Source organism: Penicillium vulpinum, assembly GCF_028829585.1.
Source record: "Penicillium vulpinum strain IBT 29486 chromosome Unknown utg000002l_segment0_segment0, whole genome shotgun sequence".
In the NCBI taxonomy this organism is placed as follows: Eukaryota; Fungi; Ascomycota; class Eurotiomycetes; order Eurotiales; family Aspergillaceae; genus Penicillium; species Penicillium vulpinum.
The window spans coordinates 1,784,464-1,802,521 of NW_026643242.1; the positions used below are offsets into that span (position 1 = coordinate 1,784,464).

An 18,058-nucleotide genomic window follows, 5' to 3' on the forward strand; every position below is an offset into this window, starting at 1 on the left:
GGGCCGGTCCGTACGGAGATAAGAGCGACCCATTAACCCCATGTTTGGACTTAATTGCTCGGCAGAAAATCACTCTCCGCCCTATCTACAGAGCCCTGGAGACAGAAATGGTAATGGGAAAGTTACCAATGAGAAATAAGTGAAATCACGGGAGTTATCAGCCCCCGTAGCCCCAAATCAGCTGAGTTTACAGGCTCTTCGCGTGCATCGAGCCTGAAACCTAAGGGTGTTTAACCGCCGCCGCTAGGCTCAATGTATATCTATGCATTGTGTATAATAGGGGGAGAAGGAGTGATTGGATATCTCTGTTTGCATACCTGCATTCGATCAGCACTGCCTCATTCAGTGACCGTGCATGAACGGGTCTAAATTTAAGTTCCTTGCTTTGCTGATTTCAATATAAGAGGCCTGTTGACATCAAAAAGCCGAGTATTCATAACGACCTAAAACAGCAACAATTTTATGAAGTCCTATTAATCTATTCCCTTTGGTTCAAAATACCGAATTGACCTTCAATTTATGTATTTTTCGTCCATCCCTGGCAAATTTGATTGGCCAAAATCGCGATGGATGTGTCATCCACGATTGCTACATGGCTTTCCTTGGCTGTAACATTTGTCGGTCTTGGTTCTATCGTTAGCCAGTTCAGCGCTATCGTGGATCGAGCAGATGAATTCCATGGCCTGCGAGACGTGCTGCATTTAGGCAGCTGGTGGTATCGACAGCCGCATATACCATGGTACCATATTGTCAACCCACCCGTTGTTGGGCCTGTTATCAGCGCAAACCTCTTGCATGGGCTCTGCGGGAACAATGTGGTGCATCTCGGTCGATTGCCATCATCATAACACAAAGTGGGCCAGGCAGCATGGTCGGTTTTACTTGCAGTCATCCACCCAGGCTCTCAAATAAATAACCAACACAAATTATTGAAAAAGCTTCCAATTGATGGCACTGTGAAGTTTGACCACATAGTAACTATTACAGAGGAGCCTTCCCAGACCCCCTCAACTGAAAGCTGGGCTGGCATGCCGCTTCACCCTCTTGTAAGGCATAAGCTGACCACTTGCACCGTGATTTCGCGCGCGACGTTCATGACACTACTCTGCCTAACAAATGCACGACCGGTACTCTGTTATAGCAGTGCTTCTGGTCATCGAGCTGCTTACGCATCCTACTGCGGACAATGGCGGGTGGAATGGCCCATTGGAGACCTTGCACGTGTTTACTTTTGTGCGCATGATTTTCACGCCTCAGCAAAAGACTTATATCCGGCAAAGTTTCAGCAAAGAGTCGACAAGTGCCTTCAGATGCTGGCTGGGGTGATTGAATCGCACACATCAAATACATTTAAGTGTGCTTTTCCGGCACGCAAATCATCCGGTAAATGGATTCTTGAATATGCACCCAAAGGATTCGGAGGTGCGCATGGTGGAAGACATCTTTATAACATGATCGGTGGTAAAGTGAACGAGGTGGACTTCTTGCAAATGAAGCCGATGAATACGGAAATAGAATCACCAGAAGACATGGTGGTTCTTTCCTTGCCTAACAAAGTTTCTGGCGTCTGTGATGTGACTTTGTACATCGCAGAGCATGAATCGGCCGTGCTCAATGAAGCCTTGGATAAACTTCCTTGGACATTCCTGTCATGGTCAATTCATCGAGGGCTACGTGATATTCTTGTTGCTTTTGCAAGGGAAAGAATGGATTTCTACCGAGACCGCTTGGCAGAGACACTTCGTCTTGCGGTGGCAAAATGGCCGGAAAGATTGGAAGCCAGAGGGTGGGATCCGCGCTTTGTCAAGGAAGATATGGCAGATATGGCAGCAAGTGCCGTTATGGCAGGCCAGGGGAATTCAGGAGATGTTGTCAGAATCGTGACTGAAATAGCAGCGATTTCATCGGGCAGTCCAATCTCAGACCTTGATGAGACGGGATTTTGGAGAGATACAATTCCCACATCTTCTTCTCCAATCCTTAACCCGATGACCGTCATCGCTCTTGTCAAGTGCTTTGTCTTGGAGTGGAGTGTTGACTTGAATTACCAGATGTACCACGATTTCCCTTTAGAGATGTACCTAGGATGAGTCCAACATTTTGCCCTTCTTCAGTATACTATGTATCCTTGCACACAATTTTCCATTAGTCCCCGCCATCAGCGCAGGAGTTAAGAGACCTTTTATGTGTACGTGCAGCAACTAACTATGTACATAATCGTAGACTTAGTAATTTAGAATTTAATATTTACAGTAACCATAAAAAGTGATGATCATAAATGAAAAGTAATTAATAGCTCAACCCTCAGTCTCCTGAACACGCTGCTCAAGATAGGGAATGTTCTTTTTCATGGTAGAATATCACTTTCCGCCCTATCTATGTAGCTCTGGAGGCAGAGAAAAGTGATACTGGGAAAGTTAGCAATGAGAAATAAGTGAAATCATGAAATCAGATGCCCTATTGTATCAATTGATGGTTGGATCGACTAGGGGTCGCCGGTAAAATCTAGTTCTATCCCAGTAGGAATTACAGTAGAACGGACTTCTCAAGCACGCTCTCTAAATCTTTCCTTCCATTTCATACCCCATCAGATAAGGGCCACATCCTGCCGAGACAAGCCATTCAACCAAATTCTATAGCAGCGCATTTAACATGTCCCCGCCTTGCCAAGAGGCATTCATCTACCGAGTGACAGGAAACTTTCAATAGAGTCCCAAACACCCTTGTTTGCAATAACAGTCCGACCTCTGACTGAGACCCCGCCTTCGATTAGCAGACCAATATAAAACCCCTGCATATACGAACTCGCGCTGCAAAGAAGCCTTAACTGGTCCTGGCCGGCCTCGAGTTTCGTCGCCCGGTGGACGACACCTAACAAAGGCCCGTGGGGCGTCATCACGCGCACGACATCCGCTAACTCGAGCACTCTGTCTGCAGTGGGCAGCGATACACCGCAGATCAGGCAGACGAGGAAACGCCGGAGCTCATTCGCAAAGACGTCCTCGCCTACCCTGTCTGTCATCGCGCTGTCTACAGCTGGGAGGACTCCCTTGGTGCGAGGCTCCAGCATGCTCATCTGCTGCTCCGGCATCCATTGGGACACGGCGAGGTGCATAAATTCTTGCGTGAAAGCTGCAGCAGGAGGCTACTGTATTGCACTGCGTCCTCGTCGCTGTTGCTACTTCGGCTTACAGCCCGTCGTGTTACCCCGGTGCAGGGCCCGGCAGGAGAGAGAAGCGCCACATGCCGATTGATATCGGCGGTACGTCCCCAGTTATCCTTGATGAGGGCTTCCAGCCCAGAAGCAGTGGCATCAACATCCTGTAGCTGGATACCTCCAGGGAGAGACCACATTCGAGCCTCCGCTATTCCAGAGCCCGTACCACTAGCGTCGACGGCATCTGCAGTGAATGTGTCGTATGCCTCGCCGATGTTGCCGGGATTAACGACCAGCCAGGGCAATAAACTCTTCTTAGCCTTTCGGGATGGCCCGGCTACTCCTTGTGAGATTTTTGACACAAACTGTAGCTTTGCAGAGACTGCGGGCTGATTGATAGCGTCGTGCAGGAGTTGTGGGAAGCTCATCTCCCGTGGTTTGGCTGGGACCCTGTATCCTTCAATGTCCGGGAATACCGCGAGGACATAATCCCGAGGCTTGGTTGTACTCCGTTGACTCCTCCATGCATCCCTGATCGGGTTGTAGCTGCGAGCGGGCCCTGGCTCACAGTCATAGGCCAGCGTTATGTTGACGCGATGCCGGTATATAACGTCGAAATAGAGTGAGAACACAGTGTCCTCGGCCGCCGACGTGAGGCCATGGTAGGCCAATTTATCCACCAGGAAGGTATTTACCCGGAAGCGATGTGCCAGCAGGGTCCCGTGCACCACCCAAGCATCCATTGCATCCTTAGGACGGCGTTCACACTGAACCGGTCTGAGGACGATGAAATGCAAGACACTTGCGTATAATCCTTCCTGTCGCGTCCACAGCCTCTCAAACCAAGGATCCGCGAAAGCGTGGTGCGTGCATGATCTTCCATGTATAAGCTCCTCCTCCTGGAAGCCATCTTGGTTGATGGGTCCATTTTCAAAGAATTGCATGGCAGCCTCATGCCACTCTTTGCACACAGGGCTCTCCAGAAGTACCTTGACACACCGGCTGGACTTGTATACGGAAGGTATAGCCATGATCTGATCAGAGATGCTGATGAAGGCCGACTCCGTCTGATCAATACAAAAAAGATCCATCCAGAACCAGCCGTCGCCGCAGATATCATCTCGGCGAAGTAGCGATAGGATATCTTGTTTTCCCGGACTCAGCGGCACCTCCCCTATAGATGGCAATTAAGATCCTCCCATGTAGACCACAAAATCCCGTATGAAAATCAGCTCACATGAGACGCCGTCTATCCTTGCTTTTTGGACTGTATCTGGGGATCCCCACACATGGGATATCGCGATATAGTCATCGTCAGTAGTCGCATGGGGTTTGCGATCGATATAAAGAGAGCCCTCGGGCCGTTCACGCACTCGTACCAGATATATCTCCATGGTAATGAGGTACTAGGCGGCAGTTAATTGAGGATGGATTGTACAGCTATATGCTCGAAGGAATGTGGTACCTTCAGCCAGGCTAGGCACCTTGGCTAGATTGAATAGTGGGGGGAACCTTGGAACGATGTAGTGGAGTTCGTTGGGATCAGAACGGGCGGGGACTTAGATCAATCCAAGCGCCCTACCTAGGTAGCGTCTTGGACTTGTACATAGGTAGTTACGTAGTGCAGAATCATGTCGTCTGATGGTAAACTCTCCTAGTAGGTGCTCCAATCCTTGCCAGTGATCAATACTAGACTTCTAATTCAATGCCCAATATCATCCCATGTTGGAGTAAGAATTGAGCTAAAAGGGCTGCCTATCTACATGACGACTTTAAAAAAAAACTACACAAGCCAACATGGCCCAAGGTCACGTTGGCCCCCGAAACCCCGCCCGATTACAACGACAACCTCAGAGACCGGAACATCCAGTCAAGACTATCCCGCTCAGACCGATAAATCACGAGCAGCATGTCTTCCAGTTTTGATATCCCACTGGTAGCCTTCAGAAATCGCTGTCTCGATATTTCCGCTCTGGGAACGGAATGTAGATTTCGCCTCGTGGACTGTGAGCGCTTCCTCCACGACCAAGTCCTGCAAGTCACCGAATTCAGCGATGTTCCCCCTGTCGACTACTCGACGATTTCGTATCCCTGGCGTGGAAATGAATGTAATGCAACTTCGCTGTCAGTAGGAGGTACCTTTTCTGTGGCAGGCGCTGAAGATGGCGACCCGGTCAGCATGGATGTCCTTATGCATGCTTGCACATTTTCCTCAACCTCTCTCGGAGTCCGTTATCTCTGGCTCGACAGGGTATGCATCATGCAAACCAACCCCCAGGATAAACACTGGCAGATCCGCAGGATGTATCGGATATACAAGGAGTGTAAGGCGTGTATTGTGCTTCCCGGTGGCCTGGGACGTCTCGTGCGTCTGGACGAAGAGACTGCGTGGATCCACCGAGGTTGGACTCTACAAGAAGCCTTGGCTCCCGACAAAGTTGATGTCTTGTTTGCTTGGAAAGCTGGATCTGGCACCTTCGTTTCTGCTGACCACTCGGGCGTCTTGTCCGAAGTTGTGGCAAAACAATCGGCCCGGGCACCCCTGAGGGATTTGATACAAGCCTCGGCAGTAGGCTATATGCTGTTCTCGTGTAATTCCATGCAAGTGTCTAGATTTCCCGTGCAGGTGCGAATATTTGGTTCCTCGACCCCAAATGCCAGAGCTCTGGCGGGGCTACTCTCGGAGGATCTGGCTGCCGATGATGAGATTCGAGACCATGCGATTTGGAAGAGCGCCTTTCAGCGCACCTCCTCTAGGCCGGTTGATATGGTCTACAGTATCATGGGCCTCTTTGGTATTAGCCTCGACCCAGGGGCGTTCCACAATGATGATCGTGCTGGAGCAACCATTGCTTTAGCGCGTGAGATCGTTAATAGTGGCCGTTGTGCAAGCTGGCTTGGAATTGCTTTCCGAGTTCCACCTTCTAAAGACCTATCTACGTTTCCAATATTCCCCATGACAAGTGTACAAGGTAGTGCGATGATCCTGGTAGAGGATGTCACGTTGGATGTCGCCGGGTTGGTTGATGATGAGTACCCAAACACGCTGGGCTTATGCATGGGGATGCCTCGAGGGACGATGGATGGCCATGGTTATCTGAATTTCACTGCCAAAAGCATATCCGTGGTACGGGTACACCCGAAAGCTAACGAGGATCCATCTACCACGCGGCAAATCCTAGCGCTCAATAACACCATATGGGAAGAAGACGAAGAAATCGCGAAAGGTAATGGCGAATCATCTTCTCTACCTATCACCTATGCAGTGGTCCTCGGCTGGTTTGACGAATATCATCCCGGCGCAACAGTAATGGATAACCCAGCAAAGATCAAACTGATGATAGTCGAGGAGCATGGATCAGGCCAGTTTCATTTGGTAACATATGCTGCCGTGGATTACCGACTTCGAGGTTGGGTCAAGACATGGATCAATCGCCAGTTCTGTCTCGGTGGCCCTGCTGCGGCCTCCAATCACGGCTCTGACCAGTCCATGGAGCCGAATCGCAACTGTAATACTGCCCGATGGAATGCTCTTGAATCACCATCAAATCGAGACATTCAAGCAACATTAGCTCGTTGGGCTGCTCCTCAGGAAGCCCTTGAGAGCTTAATCTCTAGATAATTGTCTGAGATCTAAACCTAATTTACAATTTATGCATACATCGCTCGTATTTGATACTTCCAGAAAATATACCCTCAAAAAGTAGAAACAGAAGGCCAGGGATGGCTACCAACTCGCCTCAAAATATCGTCAAGTTGTCAGCTATCATAAAGGTTGATCCACTGTATGATGCGTCGCACTTTTCCTTCGGTTTTGGTACTCCGCGGACCTTTTCGCTTTTAGAACATCCTTTCTTAACTTGGCGTCATCACTCTTCCACCACTCCTTCTCCCAGTCCCGAAGAGTCCCAGGGAAGAACTCCCCCAAAAGCGCTTTTCCGAATCCTTTGTACGCCAGTTCCAATTCCATCAGTGTGAACATTATCTTGACTTCTGCGAATACATTAGTCAGGGAGCCCTGTTGGGCCGCTTGTCCAGCTGCTGCGGCCACCTGTCCATCTCCTTTAACCACCTGCCCATCCCCCGCTTCAGTCACCGATGATATCTGATTCACTATCCCAGATTTCTCTCCTTCTGAAGTAGCCAGTTTGATCGGGATGCCCAACATGTCAGGACGGCGTGGTGCTCCAGCAACAATGAGATTATGCATTGTTCCCATCCCGCCAACGGCAAGCAAATACCAAGTGTGCGTTTCAATACCCGTACTAGTAATGAGCAACAAAAGCCAGAGAATGGCAAACACAAACGTCAGAACTTGGGTGGCCCGGTCTGACCTGAGAAGATTGGTCACTCGGCTCAAGCCAGGATCTGGAGCGTCGCGAACCTGTCCCCCAGCCAGATCCTCCAGGTCGAGCCCCTGGGAATGTCCCCGGATAATGACAACATGCTGGGTGCCATTCCCCATTGTCAAAGCCACATGCTTTTTGGGATATCCTTTACGACAGGCCCATTTCTCCTTGCGCCACTGCGGAAGTGCCCCGTACAGATAAGCGAGCACTGTGCCCCCACCAGTCACTAGGAACACCCGCCAATCGTCATAGAGAACAAATGGAATGATACTCACTCCTAACTGGATAACGGTGACTACTAGTCCGAGCCCCCAGACCCAGTCATGACCCTGGGTGCCAGGTTTGTTCTTCTTCTTCTTCTTCGTTTCCTCTGTCATATCGACATCCCAGTCATACACAGCCACACACAAGGGTGCCACACACAAAAGTGCTTCATCGCCAGTGCCGATCGGTGTCTGGAATTCAGATGGAAGAGCAGTCTCCTCGTCCAGGTTGATACGTATAGGGTGTTCGACACGGGTTCGGACTTCCTGCGGCATCCAATATTTATAAGTCTGGAATAGACGCCCGAGCGTCCACGACCGATTGACACGTGGGTAACCGGTATTGACATTGATTACCAGGAGATTAGGAATGGGGCTTCCCGGCATGAGTTGACATTCGCCCATGGTAGAGAGGAGAGCAGAGAGCGCATAGGCGGCCCATCCATAGGAGAATGTCACGGGAGTCAGAGTCCCCCCTGATACGGCGCCGAGGGCACATTGAATGATCTCACCACCAATTATCAGGAGCACGGTGAAGATATCGGCAGGCTCCTCCCACTGCTGACGAAGAGCTGCAGCTGTTGAGGGCATGGTTACATGGTCTGCCCCAACTGATTTGAATGTTTGGATGCGCGAAAGAGCTAAAGAGCTAAAGAGCTAAAGACGAAGGGGGGTGGCGGGGGGAGAACAAAAAAAGAAGGAAAAGAAAAAACACCCCAAAAAAAGTAAACGGACAGAGGAAAAGTAGGAATACGAATTGAAAAAGCGCCCGTACGGGGGCGATTTTCGCTCCTTGGCCAGTCATCTCGATGCGCCCGCATGCTAATAATGCAGCTATACGGTGCCAAGATTTAGCGTATGCTTTGTACAAGGATACTGTGGGTAATTGCCTTAGTCCTCCCCATTGGGTTGGGGCTTGCATTAGTGGTTGCGTGGACGAATCATATTCACCCAAGTGTGGTGCTCACCCAGCTCCTCAGTCTATCAGAGTTCTGAATCTCACCTCAGACTCCGCCCTGAGACCATAAGTTTGGGGCAGTGAACGCCAGAATGCTATCTCGCCTTCAACCTCCATCCACCCAGGCGGTACTAGAACCTTTTATATTCTCCGAAACACGCTGGCTTGGTGGGGACCACGACGGATATCCCTTGGTATCATTTGAGAATTACCTAAAAGTTCGTCAATATCGGTCACAGCAATCTACGACAAGTGGTGGCCGCAATGTTCAGCTAGATGCAGCCAGATTTCAGGCACTGCTTACCTTTGGTCTTTTGGAGGCCATTTTGGAAGAGAAAATCCCCGAAGCCGAGCTAGTATATGTGCAGGATGAGTGTGAAAGACAACTGGATCCGACGGCTTTACCACCCCGAGTGTTAAGGAGTCGAAATATCCCAAGTCATCTTTCCCGATGGCGGCGTCGTATTCAAGGTCTAGGGGCCGGTGACGAAGCTCGGCATATGGCGAAGCGTATGCAGACTACACTTAGAAAAGCCCACGGGCTTTTGATGCTCGAGACGCTGCATCCCCGATATAGCCTGTTCCAAGCCGCGGGACTGGATGAAAGGGATATTGCACAAATTTTGCTCCAGATTGGTTCCCTGGCCGAAGCACTCGTGTCATCAAGTTATGTCTTTGCGACCAACATCCCGCGCCAGGGGTTTTCGTGGACTTTTCTCCAGGCGCGGATGAATGTGGTACACAAAGATATGCTTTCCAGGGGCTGGTGCCCATTTACGGTTCCGATGCTCTCGGATACTTTAACCGAGCTAGGCTATGTGAGCGTTACGGAGCCAGTCATTCGGGAGTCATCAGCTGGCCATGGCAACTGTAGTGAGAAGGGCTGTGTGATCAATACACTAGATTATAATACCTATGAGCCACAGCACGCGGAACAAAATTGCAATTGTCAAATTTTGCATGCCAAACGGAGTGCTGATTATCTTTCTGAAGGGAAAGTCCCAGTCATCCAGTGCCAGGCTTCGAGTCCTATCAGGATAAATCTTGGCGATGCCTCAGGAATGCCGTATGTTGCCATATCTCATGTGTGGGCAGACGGGCTTGGCAGTACGGCTGAAAAGGGCCTGCCCTCTTGCCAGGTCAAACGATTGAGCATCCTGGTAGAAAGCCTAATGCCTGGTGGGGCTTTCTGGATTGATTCGCTCTGCGTTCCTGAGAATAGGGATGTACGCAAAGAAGCAATCCGGCTCATGGCTCTTACCTACAGGAATGCTGCCATCGTGCTTGTTATTGATTCTGGCATCCGATCGGTCTCCATATCCGCCCCTCGTGAGACTAAATTACTCAGGGTGGTGAGCTCAGGTTGGATGCAAAGATTGTGGACCCTACAAGAAGCGGTGCTGGCTAAAAAGTTAGTGTTTGAATTCAGAGACGGCCTGGTGAGCCTGGAGGATTTGGTTCCCATCGGCGAAGAACTTTTCAGCGGAGTGACATCTTACTTAGCAAGTGAGATATATCGGCTGAAAAAGCATAGAGAGACACAGCTTACCCTCAGTGATGTGGCTCGGGGTCTTTGTTGGCGTACGAGCAGCAAGCCCGGGGACGAAACTCTCGCAATATCCGGTCTTCTGAACGTGGATGCTTTGGAGTTAGCCAACCTCCCAGCTACGGAGCGCATGGCCAGGTTCCTGCACAGAGTTTACCATCTTCCTGCTGGGATCATCTTTCTTTCCGGCCCCAAACTAACCCAGGAAGGATTTACCTGGGCGCCTAGATCTTTCATGAGAGCAAAAGAATCTAGCATTCCGTTTGCAGCATATGACGGGGTCTGCACTCCTAGCGGTCTGGTGGCACAATACCTTACTCTGAATTTCCAGAGGGCTACTATTGACAGGCAAAGTGTGTGGGCAGTCCATGATGTCTCACAGCAGCGGATTTACAAGATCACCGACATTTGGCTAGATGATGAAGCAAAAGAAATGGGATACCCCAGTACTTATGAATGTGACCATGTACTGTTACCCAAATCCATCGCTCCATCGGACACAAGTCATTGTGTAGCCGTGCTGGAACTGGATAGTGACGATCAAACCCGAGTGACATGTCGATTTCAGAAAAGACTTATCATCCAGAGCATCTCGCACATTGAATTCGGCAAGGAAACTATTCCCATATGTTTGGATGCAACTCTCACGCATCTCAGTATGAAGGTAACATAGTCTGGTATATGCCATGTATGGACTTTGTACAAGCTGCCTGGTGGATCCAACACCGAAATCAGCTAGCAACCTGGTCTATGAGAGGAAGAACGGCGACAACCACATGAAATTGCATGCTCAATATCTGGTTAGACGACTAACTCTCACGCAAACGGGTCAATTCAAGGTTTGATCTTTCTGGTACTTGGATACATCATGTATGTTCTGTTCTATTTTGATTTGGGATGTAAATATAACGTACTTTGTCTTACGTATAGTGAGCTTTGTAGTTTTGCCTCTCCTAGTAAGATATTTCCCACTGGTAACTACTAGTACTTCTAGTGCCTACTAACCTATTACTACCTGAAGCTCACCTGGCAACCTGACAACAGGAGGACCACTGTAGGCTACTCGTTATTTCGTCTCCCTATCGTAGCAGATGTGCCTGTTATGCCACGAGTCTATTAGAAAAAGCACGAGCGTGATCCCGGTGCTATCGCGACTTACACACAACTTTCCCTCAGTCCCCGCCACCGTTGCAGGGTTTAAGAAACCTTTTAATAGTACGATATGTACATAAAGCAACTAAGGATTCATAGGCTCGGTAACTTTACTTTTCATATTTACAATAACTATACAAAGTGATAGATATACATTTAAGTAATCGATAGTTCAATCCTCGGTTTCCTTAACACGCTGTTCAAGATCGGGAACCTTCTTTTTCCCAATACGAAGTTTCTTCCGAAAATTCAAAGCTCTGACACGGTATGCTCGCTTTCGCCTCCGTGGGGGATAGTTGACTGGACTCTCACCACCAGTAAAGATAGCCATGTCGTATAACAAGGCACCAAACAATGCACCGGTGATATCTGCGACCCATGGACCCCAAACCCACCATGCATGGTATTCTCGGAAGATATTGCCACCCCATCCAGCCATGAGAGCGACAAGCCGTGGGCCAAAGTCTCGTGCGCAGTTAAAACAACTATAATTAGACAATTAGCTTCAAACGTACTTGAAATTGGAAATGCAATCGGACACATACCCTCCGGTATTATATCCAAGCGCAAGGATCACAATGGTAATGATAATCCCAATAATAAATGCCTGCATTCCCGCTCCTGGTGGTGCATTTGTATCATCTCCCAGAGCGAGAATAGAGCCAACTAGGATTGCGCTGCCCAAAAACTCGGTGAAGAACGCAGTCACGGGTTGGACAAATGGTTTCGGTAAGGTGAGAAGAGCCTGAGCGGCGGCGCTTGCACTCGGATGCACTTTGGCTAAGTTGGCGACTTCCATAATGGCATCGTGGTAGATCGCGTATGATATACCCCCTGCCGTGATAGCACCAAGGAGTTGTGCAGCAATGTAAATCACACATCGACGTGCGGGAAAGCCACGAAATACAGACAGTGATATCGAGACGGCTGGATTTAGGTGGCCACCAGACATACCTCCGGTAGTATAGATAGCGGCCATGAATCCAAAGCCCCAGGCGGCACTTTGGGCAGGGTATGATCCTGCCTCTCCGGAGGAAGTGAAGTTCGATAAGGTGGCACAAAGGCCAATCGTCATTGCCATAGTTGTCTGCGAAATATCGTTATTAGCATATCAATTGTGTTGCTTGTTTGGGGCTATATCGAAAACTCACTCCAAGCCATTCAGCCAGTGGCTCACGAAGATAGTGACGAATTTTCGACCAAGTATTGAAAAAGCCGTCTTCTTTGGGATCGTTGACTTTCTTCATTCGGTTTTCCACCGACTGCTGTTTCTGTACTCCATGCGTCTGCACTGGATCCTGGCCGTTCTCTGGCATCCCTTCTTTATCCTCCTGTCGATCCTCTGGCAAGGCACCATGGCGCATACCCGGCCGGACAATATGAGGGAGTGGCTCGGCCAAACTCCAGGTTGGGCCATCATCTCCTTTTTCATACTGAGCACTGTACTGCTCGTACTCTTCATCTGTGTATCCACGGTTGTTGTTTGGATTCTGCGCGCCAGAGCCCGCCAAGCTATATGATGGGTTGTTGCCCATGCCATCATTCTTGCTTCCTTCTTCTTGGGTGCCTCCTGGTTGCTCATTTTCGGGGACTTCTACGGTGTCTATCTTTGTATTAGCGTTATTACCATTTCGCCGCGATCTCTTGAAACTTCATACCTTTGACGCCGGCACCCCGGTCAGGTTCCTTTGAGGATCCCATCACAACGGAAATATGAAGGGAAAAAAAAATCTTTCGTAGGGCTTACAAATTAAAGAAACCTAGAAAAAGTGTAGAATCGCTCCGGCTTGAGATGTCCTCATTTTTCAATGAGCCTCGAGCTGTCAAAAGCTTGATTCCAAACCCAGAAGTGGAGAAAAGATGTTCTAGCTCCACTCTTTCGTCACTCTTAAATTTTCAACCTAACATTCCTGTTGCCAGGGAAAACTACTAGATGCCAAGGAAACAAAGGTTGATCCTTTATGCATACAGTTGATTGGTGGATGCTATTCCACAAGTATTCCAAGGTTTCTGTTGTGTTCCCATTATTACAGAATGCATAGTACTTAGTGAAGCGAGTCTGTTTCGTCTCTGTATAGACTTTGGACCTCTATACATTTTCCATTTATGTACATACTAAATCCCTTCCTTTTTACTGTGACTACATGCAATACAATCCTCAGCTGTGTCTATATATATTCAACAGACCCATGAGTCTTTGATGGGTAAATCAAATGGAAACAATATGACAAGGTCTAGGCGAAAGTGGACTTTTTGATTTTTGAGATACCCGAGTGGAAGCGAGATTCAAGATCTACAAAGTATGGCTATGACCATGTGGCGATGATTACCTCACGTCCCTTGGCTATGGATGTGGTTCCGCCAATGATGAGGCGCCACCCATGGGCACATCCATGTAAAGACCATGCACTTGTCAATATCTTGGACTTGAGAATTTGAACATAACACCAAGAACAGGGACATCAGCGCTGCCAAGAAAGGTAGAATGCGACGGCCCTGGTAGGATGACGAATGGGTTTTAACCTTTAATTCGTGTCTTGTCGGCAATATCACCTCTAATGGCATTTATTGCTTGAATAAATCAGAAAACCCATGGTAGGGTTTGGGGGAAATCCTGGAATAGATATTATCGTGTCCCTTCAAGTTTCTATTCCCAAGGTTCGCGACGTTTCGCTGAATCTCCTCTGTCTTTCTTTTTTTTTTCCAAAAAAATATTGATTCTCAACATACATTTCATATTGGCTCTAAACTGCTTTTCGTACATACCTACAAGTCACAAGCTATATGATCTGCAGGCAAAAGTTCAGGCACCAACGTGTGATATAGACCCACTTTCCCTTTTCGGAAGCATATGTTCCTATAAATGTCACAGAAACGATGTGCTTTCAATCGACAATCCGACCAGTAGCTGATTGGGTTCCTCTGCTAGTATTCACCCTCCCCCCCCCGCTAGCTGGAGTTCGCTTCCTTCAGTCCACGATGAAAATTCTTTAAAAAAAAGAAATATGCTAACCTATCCTTTCAAATGGATAGGCGTGACCTAGGCACAGAGTACTGGTTGAGATTCTCAATTTTTGTATTTTTTTTTAGATCAGCCTACTCATATGTTTTTCTCTTGCTCGCTTTATTCACTGCTTCTTTTTATCTAGGTCTGTCGTAGCAGAAATGTAATTATCTTGCATCTCGGCCAAAGCCACTTCGCACGTCCGATTGTAAAATTTCCTCTTGGCTTTGACTCCCACGTGGACGCAGTTGGCTTTTTGTACATCTCAGCTCAATGGGAAAATAGCTAAGCCTTTCTGATTCCTTCTGAGTAGAGCCCCTGAAAAGCCATGGAAACACAAAGCTTAGCGGCCGGCGCATCATAGGGAGACATGCAAAAATTATTCCCGTATTGCACTCGACGAGAGTCCACACCGAGCGAGGGATGAAATCCCCTATATTGAGAAGCGATCAACAGCTTTTCTCTGAGCCCTTCGTTTTTAAGGCTTTCGGGATACTCACAGCTCTGGTCTAGCCCAGTAGATGTTTGAGATACTGCAACCGTACGGATGATACTAGTGACACAGACACTATTCATCGTTATCACACATTAGACTTCTGGTCAATGAAAAGAGCAGATGACATGAGCTGAAAACATACAATGCTCCAACACTGAAAACACAGAACAACCCAATCCGGTCGCGTTTCGAAAGCTTCAGACGGCAAACTGGGGGGATAGGAAGAATGGCGATCAAAACGTCGGTAAGTGTGTTAATTGCCGCAAATGCATACCACCACCTATCTTTATCCACACATTGCTTGGGCTTAATCTTACTGTTCCAAGAAGCTTCGATTGGGATACATTAAAAAGTCGTGATGAGGACTGACACGACTGTCCATGCGGCGATAACGACCAGAAAGCCCTTTCCAACGCGTTGGAAATACTTTGTAATAAATATTCGGAGGTAAAGGAGGACGAGAGAAGCTTTTGTAAAGCCAAGGGCAATCTTATAGGGAATCTGAGCAACGAAAAACCACTTGTCGGACTGTGAGAGTTTTGAACGAGCATTAGGTATCCCAATATCACTACATACCTTGAGAGCTACATTTATGCTCCCTCCCATATCCGCTTTGTGTCTACCATAACCATGCACTACAGCTGGCAACTAAAGGTCAGCTTGTCACTGAATACACCGCCACATTCGCATTGAACCATATAGTTATATTCTTCTGAATTACCTAAATTGATAGCAGCTGTTGTCATGGCCGATGCCGCTAGAGCGATAACGAGAAAAAGGTCATCCCAGCCGAACTCCCTCAGATGAATCCTCGTTGCCAGTCGAATAGTGACAAAAATGGCCGCAGTGAGCACCATTACCAGCGCGGTAATGAAAAGTACATAGCCCCTATCTGGGACACCGTCAATTGTTTGGCCATAAAATACCATACTTTGGATAACATTGTCAAGTCAAATAGGTTGGATTGAATCAGAAAGATCATTTTGTATGTGCATTTAATGGATATAGGGGCAATAGAGCTATATTTTTTTTAATGAGATCAAAATCCATGAAGCATTCCTGCGTACTACTGGGCATTCGATGTGACCCCGGACGACTCCATGGGGGCCAAATAATGGATTCGTTATGAACTCGAGACAGAATTTTTAATTAAACCACTGCGAAACGCCTATGGCCTGCTTGTACGGACTATATTAGCCCCACTTGGCCTTATTGATGCTATATTAGGTCGTTAATTCATTCCAAATGCCCAGTTTCTCCAACAGCCTGTCTTCCTTTGCTTTTGTTTATCCAATTCAAAGGAGTTCTTTGAAGGAATCATGAGACTAACCTGGCTGGCTTTCGCGGCGGTTGCCGTAGCACGACAGGCCCATGTCGGATCGAATGGAATTATCCAGGGCCACGAAGCATCGAAGAATCCGGGAGTCACAGAATGGCTAGGGGTTCCTTACGCGCAGCCGCCGGTCGACCAATTGCGATTCGCACCGCCCCAACCCTACACGCCCAGAGGTGTTCACATCGCTTCAGAATACGTACGATCTCATCTTATCCCTCAATATTAGTATGAAGTTCTGACATTAATACGATCTAGGGGAAGTGAGCATTATCTGGGTTGATGCTTTTCTAATTCTTCAGTTAACAGAAATGTACAGAGACTGCATGTACTCGGTGTCGAAGCTAGTCGACTATCCCGACAAAACTCCCCAATTTGGCAGCATCTTCGAGGCCTTTGCGGCTATTAATAACAATACCCAAAGTGAAGATTGCTTGACTTTGAATGTTTGGTCAAAGCAAGACTCAAAGCAACCCAAGCCCGTCTATATCCATTTTTACGGTGGCAGTACGTTTTTGCTTCGTACTTTTTTTCTTGCCTCATATTTCTGATCTATAGTATAGGATGGACAAGTGGCACGACCAATACTCCCTTTTATTATGGAGGCGGATTTGCTGACGCAGAGGATGTAATTGTTGTGACGGTCAACTCCCGCATGAACATCTTCGGATTTCCTGGTCTGCCTGGGCATCCTCCTAACCCTGGTCTACTAGACCAACGTTTGGCAGTTGAGTGGGTGAAGAAAAACATTCATGGATTTGGGGGCGACCCAAACCGTGTTACTATATCTGGCCAGTCCTGTGGTAGTGCTGCTGTTGATTATTGGGCATACGCCTACCAGTCCGAGCCCCTAGTTGCCGGTTTGATCTCGCATTCCGGCACAGCCATCAGCTTCCCAACAAATAACAGGACAACCGCAGCAGAACATTGGTATACCGTGTCTGACCAGTTAGGCTGTGGGTCTTCAGGGGATGTCCTGCCGTGCATGAGAAAGCAGAATGCGAGTGCAATCCTCGCTGCTGCTAGTGCGGTCAAGGTTCCGACCACGAACCCTGCGAGGAAAGCCCCCGCTTTCCAGCCCACTGTGGACGATGTGACCGTTTTTGAGAATTATACTCTTCTTTCGCAGCAAGGGAAATTCGCCCGTATCGTGAGTGGGCTCTCCGACATCTCAAATATACTGGTCAATGTAGCTGCTAACTAGCGTCTTCCCCAAACAGCCCTACTTGGTCGGACACAATGCCAATGAAGCGGGATTCTACAAAATTGCGACCTACGCCCAGGGATCTACCTTGACAGATGAACAGTGGGATGACTTCAATATGCAAACGTTCTTCTGCCCATCCAATTTCGAAGCTGCCCATCGAAGTCGTCGACATACACCAGTTTGGCGGTTTCAATATAACGCCGATTGGGATAATACCCGTCTTTACCCCACTAGTGGCGCATACCATGGCGTCGAGTTTAACATGATTTTTGGAGAATCCGCCGAAGTTACCGGGATCGCCGAGTCCGATACGCAGCGCCAGCTGCAGGAGGAGATGCGTTCGGCTTGGGGCACATTTATCGCCGATCCCCAAAACGGACTAAGAGCTATGGGATGGCCAAGTTATAATCCCGAAGGTCAGTTCACACAAATTCAATCAAGATGATTCGTCCCTTAACATTGTTTTAGCTTTGACCCTTGCTGAGATCGGTCTTGATAACCATCCCGGCGTGTCTTTTGTAAGCACGAAAAACTCCTCTCAGCGGTGTGCAGCTTTGCTGGCGCAAATATGAGTCAACTCAATATTATTGTGC

The 18,058-nt window shown here is 48.2% G+C and overlaps 8 protein-coding genes across 8 annotated transcripts; 4 read left to right on the forward strand and 4 right to left on the reverse strand.

Annotated features, from left to right (window-relative positions):
• Window positions 1-566: 566 nt before the first annotated feature.
• On the forward strand, window positions 567-2,090 carry N7479_003747 (uncharacterized protein; the record flags this gene model as incomplete). The annotated part of the gene is made up of 2 exons (XM_057251444.1): window positions 567-818; window positions 864-2,090. The coding sequence occupies 2 exons, from the start codon at window positions 567-569 to the stop codon at window positions 2,088-2,090; spliced, it is 1,479 nt and encodes a 492-aa protein (XP_057110769.1).
• Window positions 2,091-2,677: 587 nt separating this feature from the next.
• On the reverse strand, window positions 2,678-4,551 carry N7479_003748 (uncharacterized protein; the record flags this gene model as incomplete). Its single annotated transcript, XM_057251445.1, has 3 exons — window positions 2,678-3,145; window positions 3,193-4,331; window positions 4,395-4,551. The coding sequence occupies 3 exons, from the start codon at window positions 4,549-4,551 to the stop codon at window positions 2,678-2,680; spliced, it is 1,764 nt and encodes a 587-aa protein (XP_057110770.1).
• A 515-nt stretch (window positions 4,552-5,066) lies between these two features.
• On the forward strand, window positions 5,067-6,779 carry N7479_003749 (uncharacterized protein; the record flags this gene model as incomplete). Its single annotated transcript, XM_057251446.1, has 1 exon — window positions 5,067-6,779. One exon carries the CDS (start codon window positions 5,067-5,069, stop codon window positions 6,777-6,779), a length of 1,713 nt encoding a protein of 570 aa, XP_057110771.1.
• Window positions 6,780-6,923: 144 nt separating this feature from the next.
• On the reverse strand, window positions 6,924-8,360 carry N7479_003750 (uncharacterized protein; the record flags this gene model as incomplete). The annotated part of the gene is made up of 1 exon (XM_057251447.1): window positions 6,924-8,360. One exon carries the CDS (start codon window positions 8,358-8,360, stop codon window positions 6,924-6,926), a length of 1,437 nt encoding a protein of 478 aa, XP_057110772.1.
• Window positions 8,361-8,819: 459 nt separating this feature from the next.
• Window positions 8,820-10,946, forward strand: N7479_003751 (uncharacterized protein; the record flags this gene model as incomplete). The annotated part of the gene is made up of 1 exon (XM_057251448.1): window positions 8,820-10,946. The coding sequence occupies one exon, from the start codon at window positions 8,820-8,822 to the stop codon at window positions 10,944-10,946; it is 2,127 nt and encodes a 708-aa protein (XP_057110773.1).
• Window positions 10,947-11,597: 651 nt separating this feature from the next.
• N7479_003752 (MIP/aquaporin family protein) lies at window positions 11,598-13,126 on the reverse strand (the record flags this gene model as incomplete). The annotated part of the gene is made up of 4 exons (XM_057251449.1): window positions 11,598-11,910; window positions 11,971-12,512; window positions 12,577-13,028; window positions 13,084-13,126. The coding sequence occupies 4 exons, from the start codon at window positions 13,124-13,126 to the stop codon at window positions 11,598-11,600; spliced, it is 1,350 nt and encodes a 449-aa protein (XP_057110774.1).
• A 1,871-nt stretch (window positions 13,127-14,997) lies between these two features.
• N7479_003753 (uncharacterized protein) lies at window positions 14,998-15,854 on the reverse strand (the record flags this gene model as incomplete). Its single annotated transcript, XM_057251450.1, has 4 exons — window positions 14,998-15,025; window positions 15,068-15,241; window positions 15,296-15,566; window positions 15,647-15,854. 4 exons carry the CDS (start codon window positions 15,852-15,854, stop codon window positions 14,998-15,000), a joined length of 681 nt encoding a protein of 226 aa, XP_057110775.1.
• A 390-nt stretch (window positions 15,855-16,244) lies between these two features.
• On the forward strand, window positions 16,245-18,037 carry N7479_003754 (CAZyme family CE10; the record flags this gene model as incomplete). The annotated part of the gene is made up of 6 exons (XM_057251451.1): window positions 16,245-16,457; window positions 16,517-16,521; window positions 16,578-16,765; window positions 16,822-17,408; window positions 17,479-17,881; window positions 17,934-18,037. The coding sequence occupies 6 exons, from the start codon at window positions 16,245-16,247 to the stop codon at window positions 18,035-18,037; spliced, it is 1,500 nt and encodes a 499-aa protein (XP_057110776.1).
• Between the last annotated feature and the right edge of the window lie 21 nt (window positions 18,038-18,058).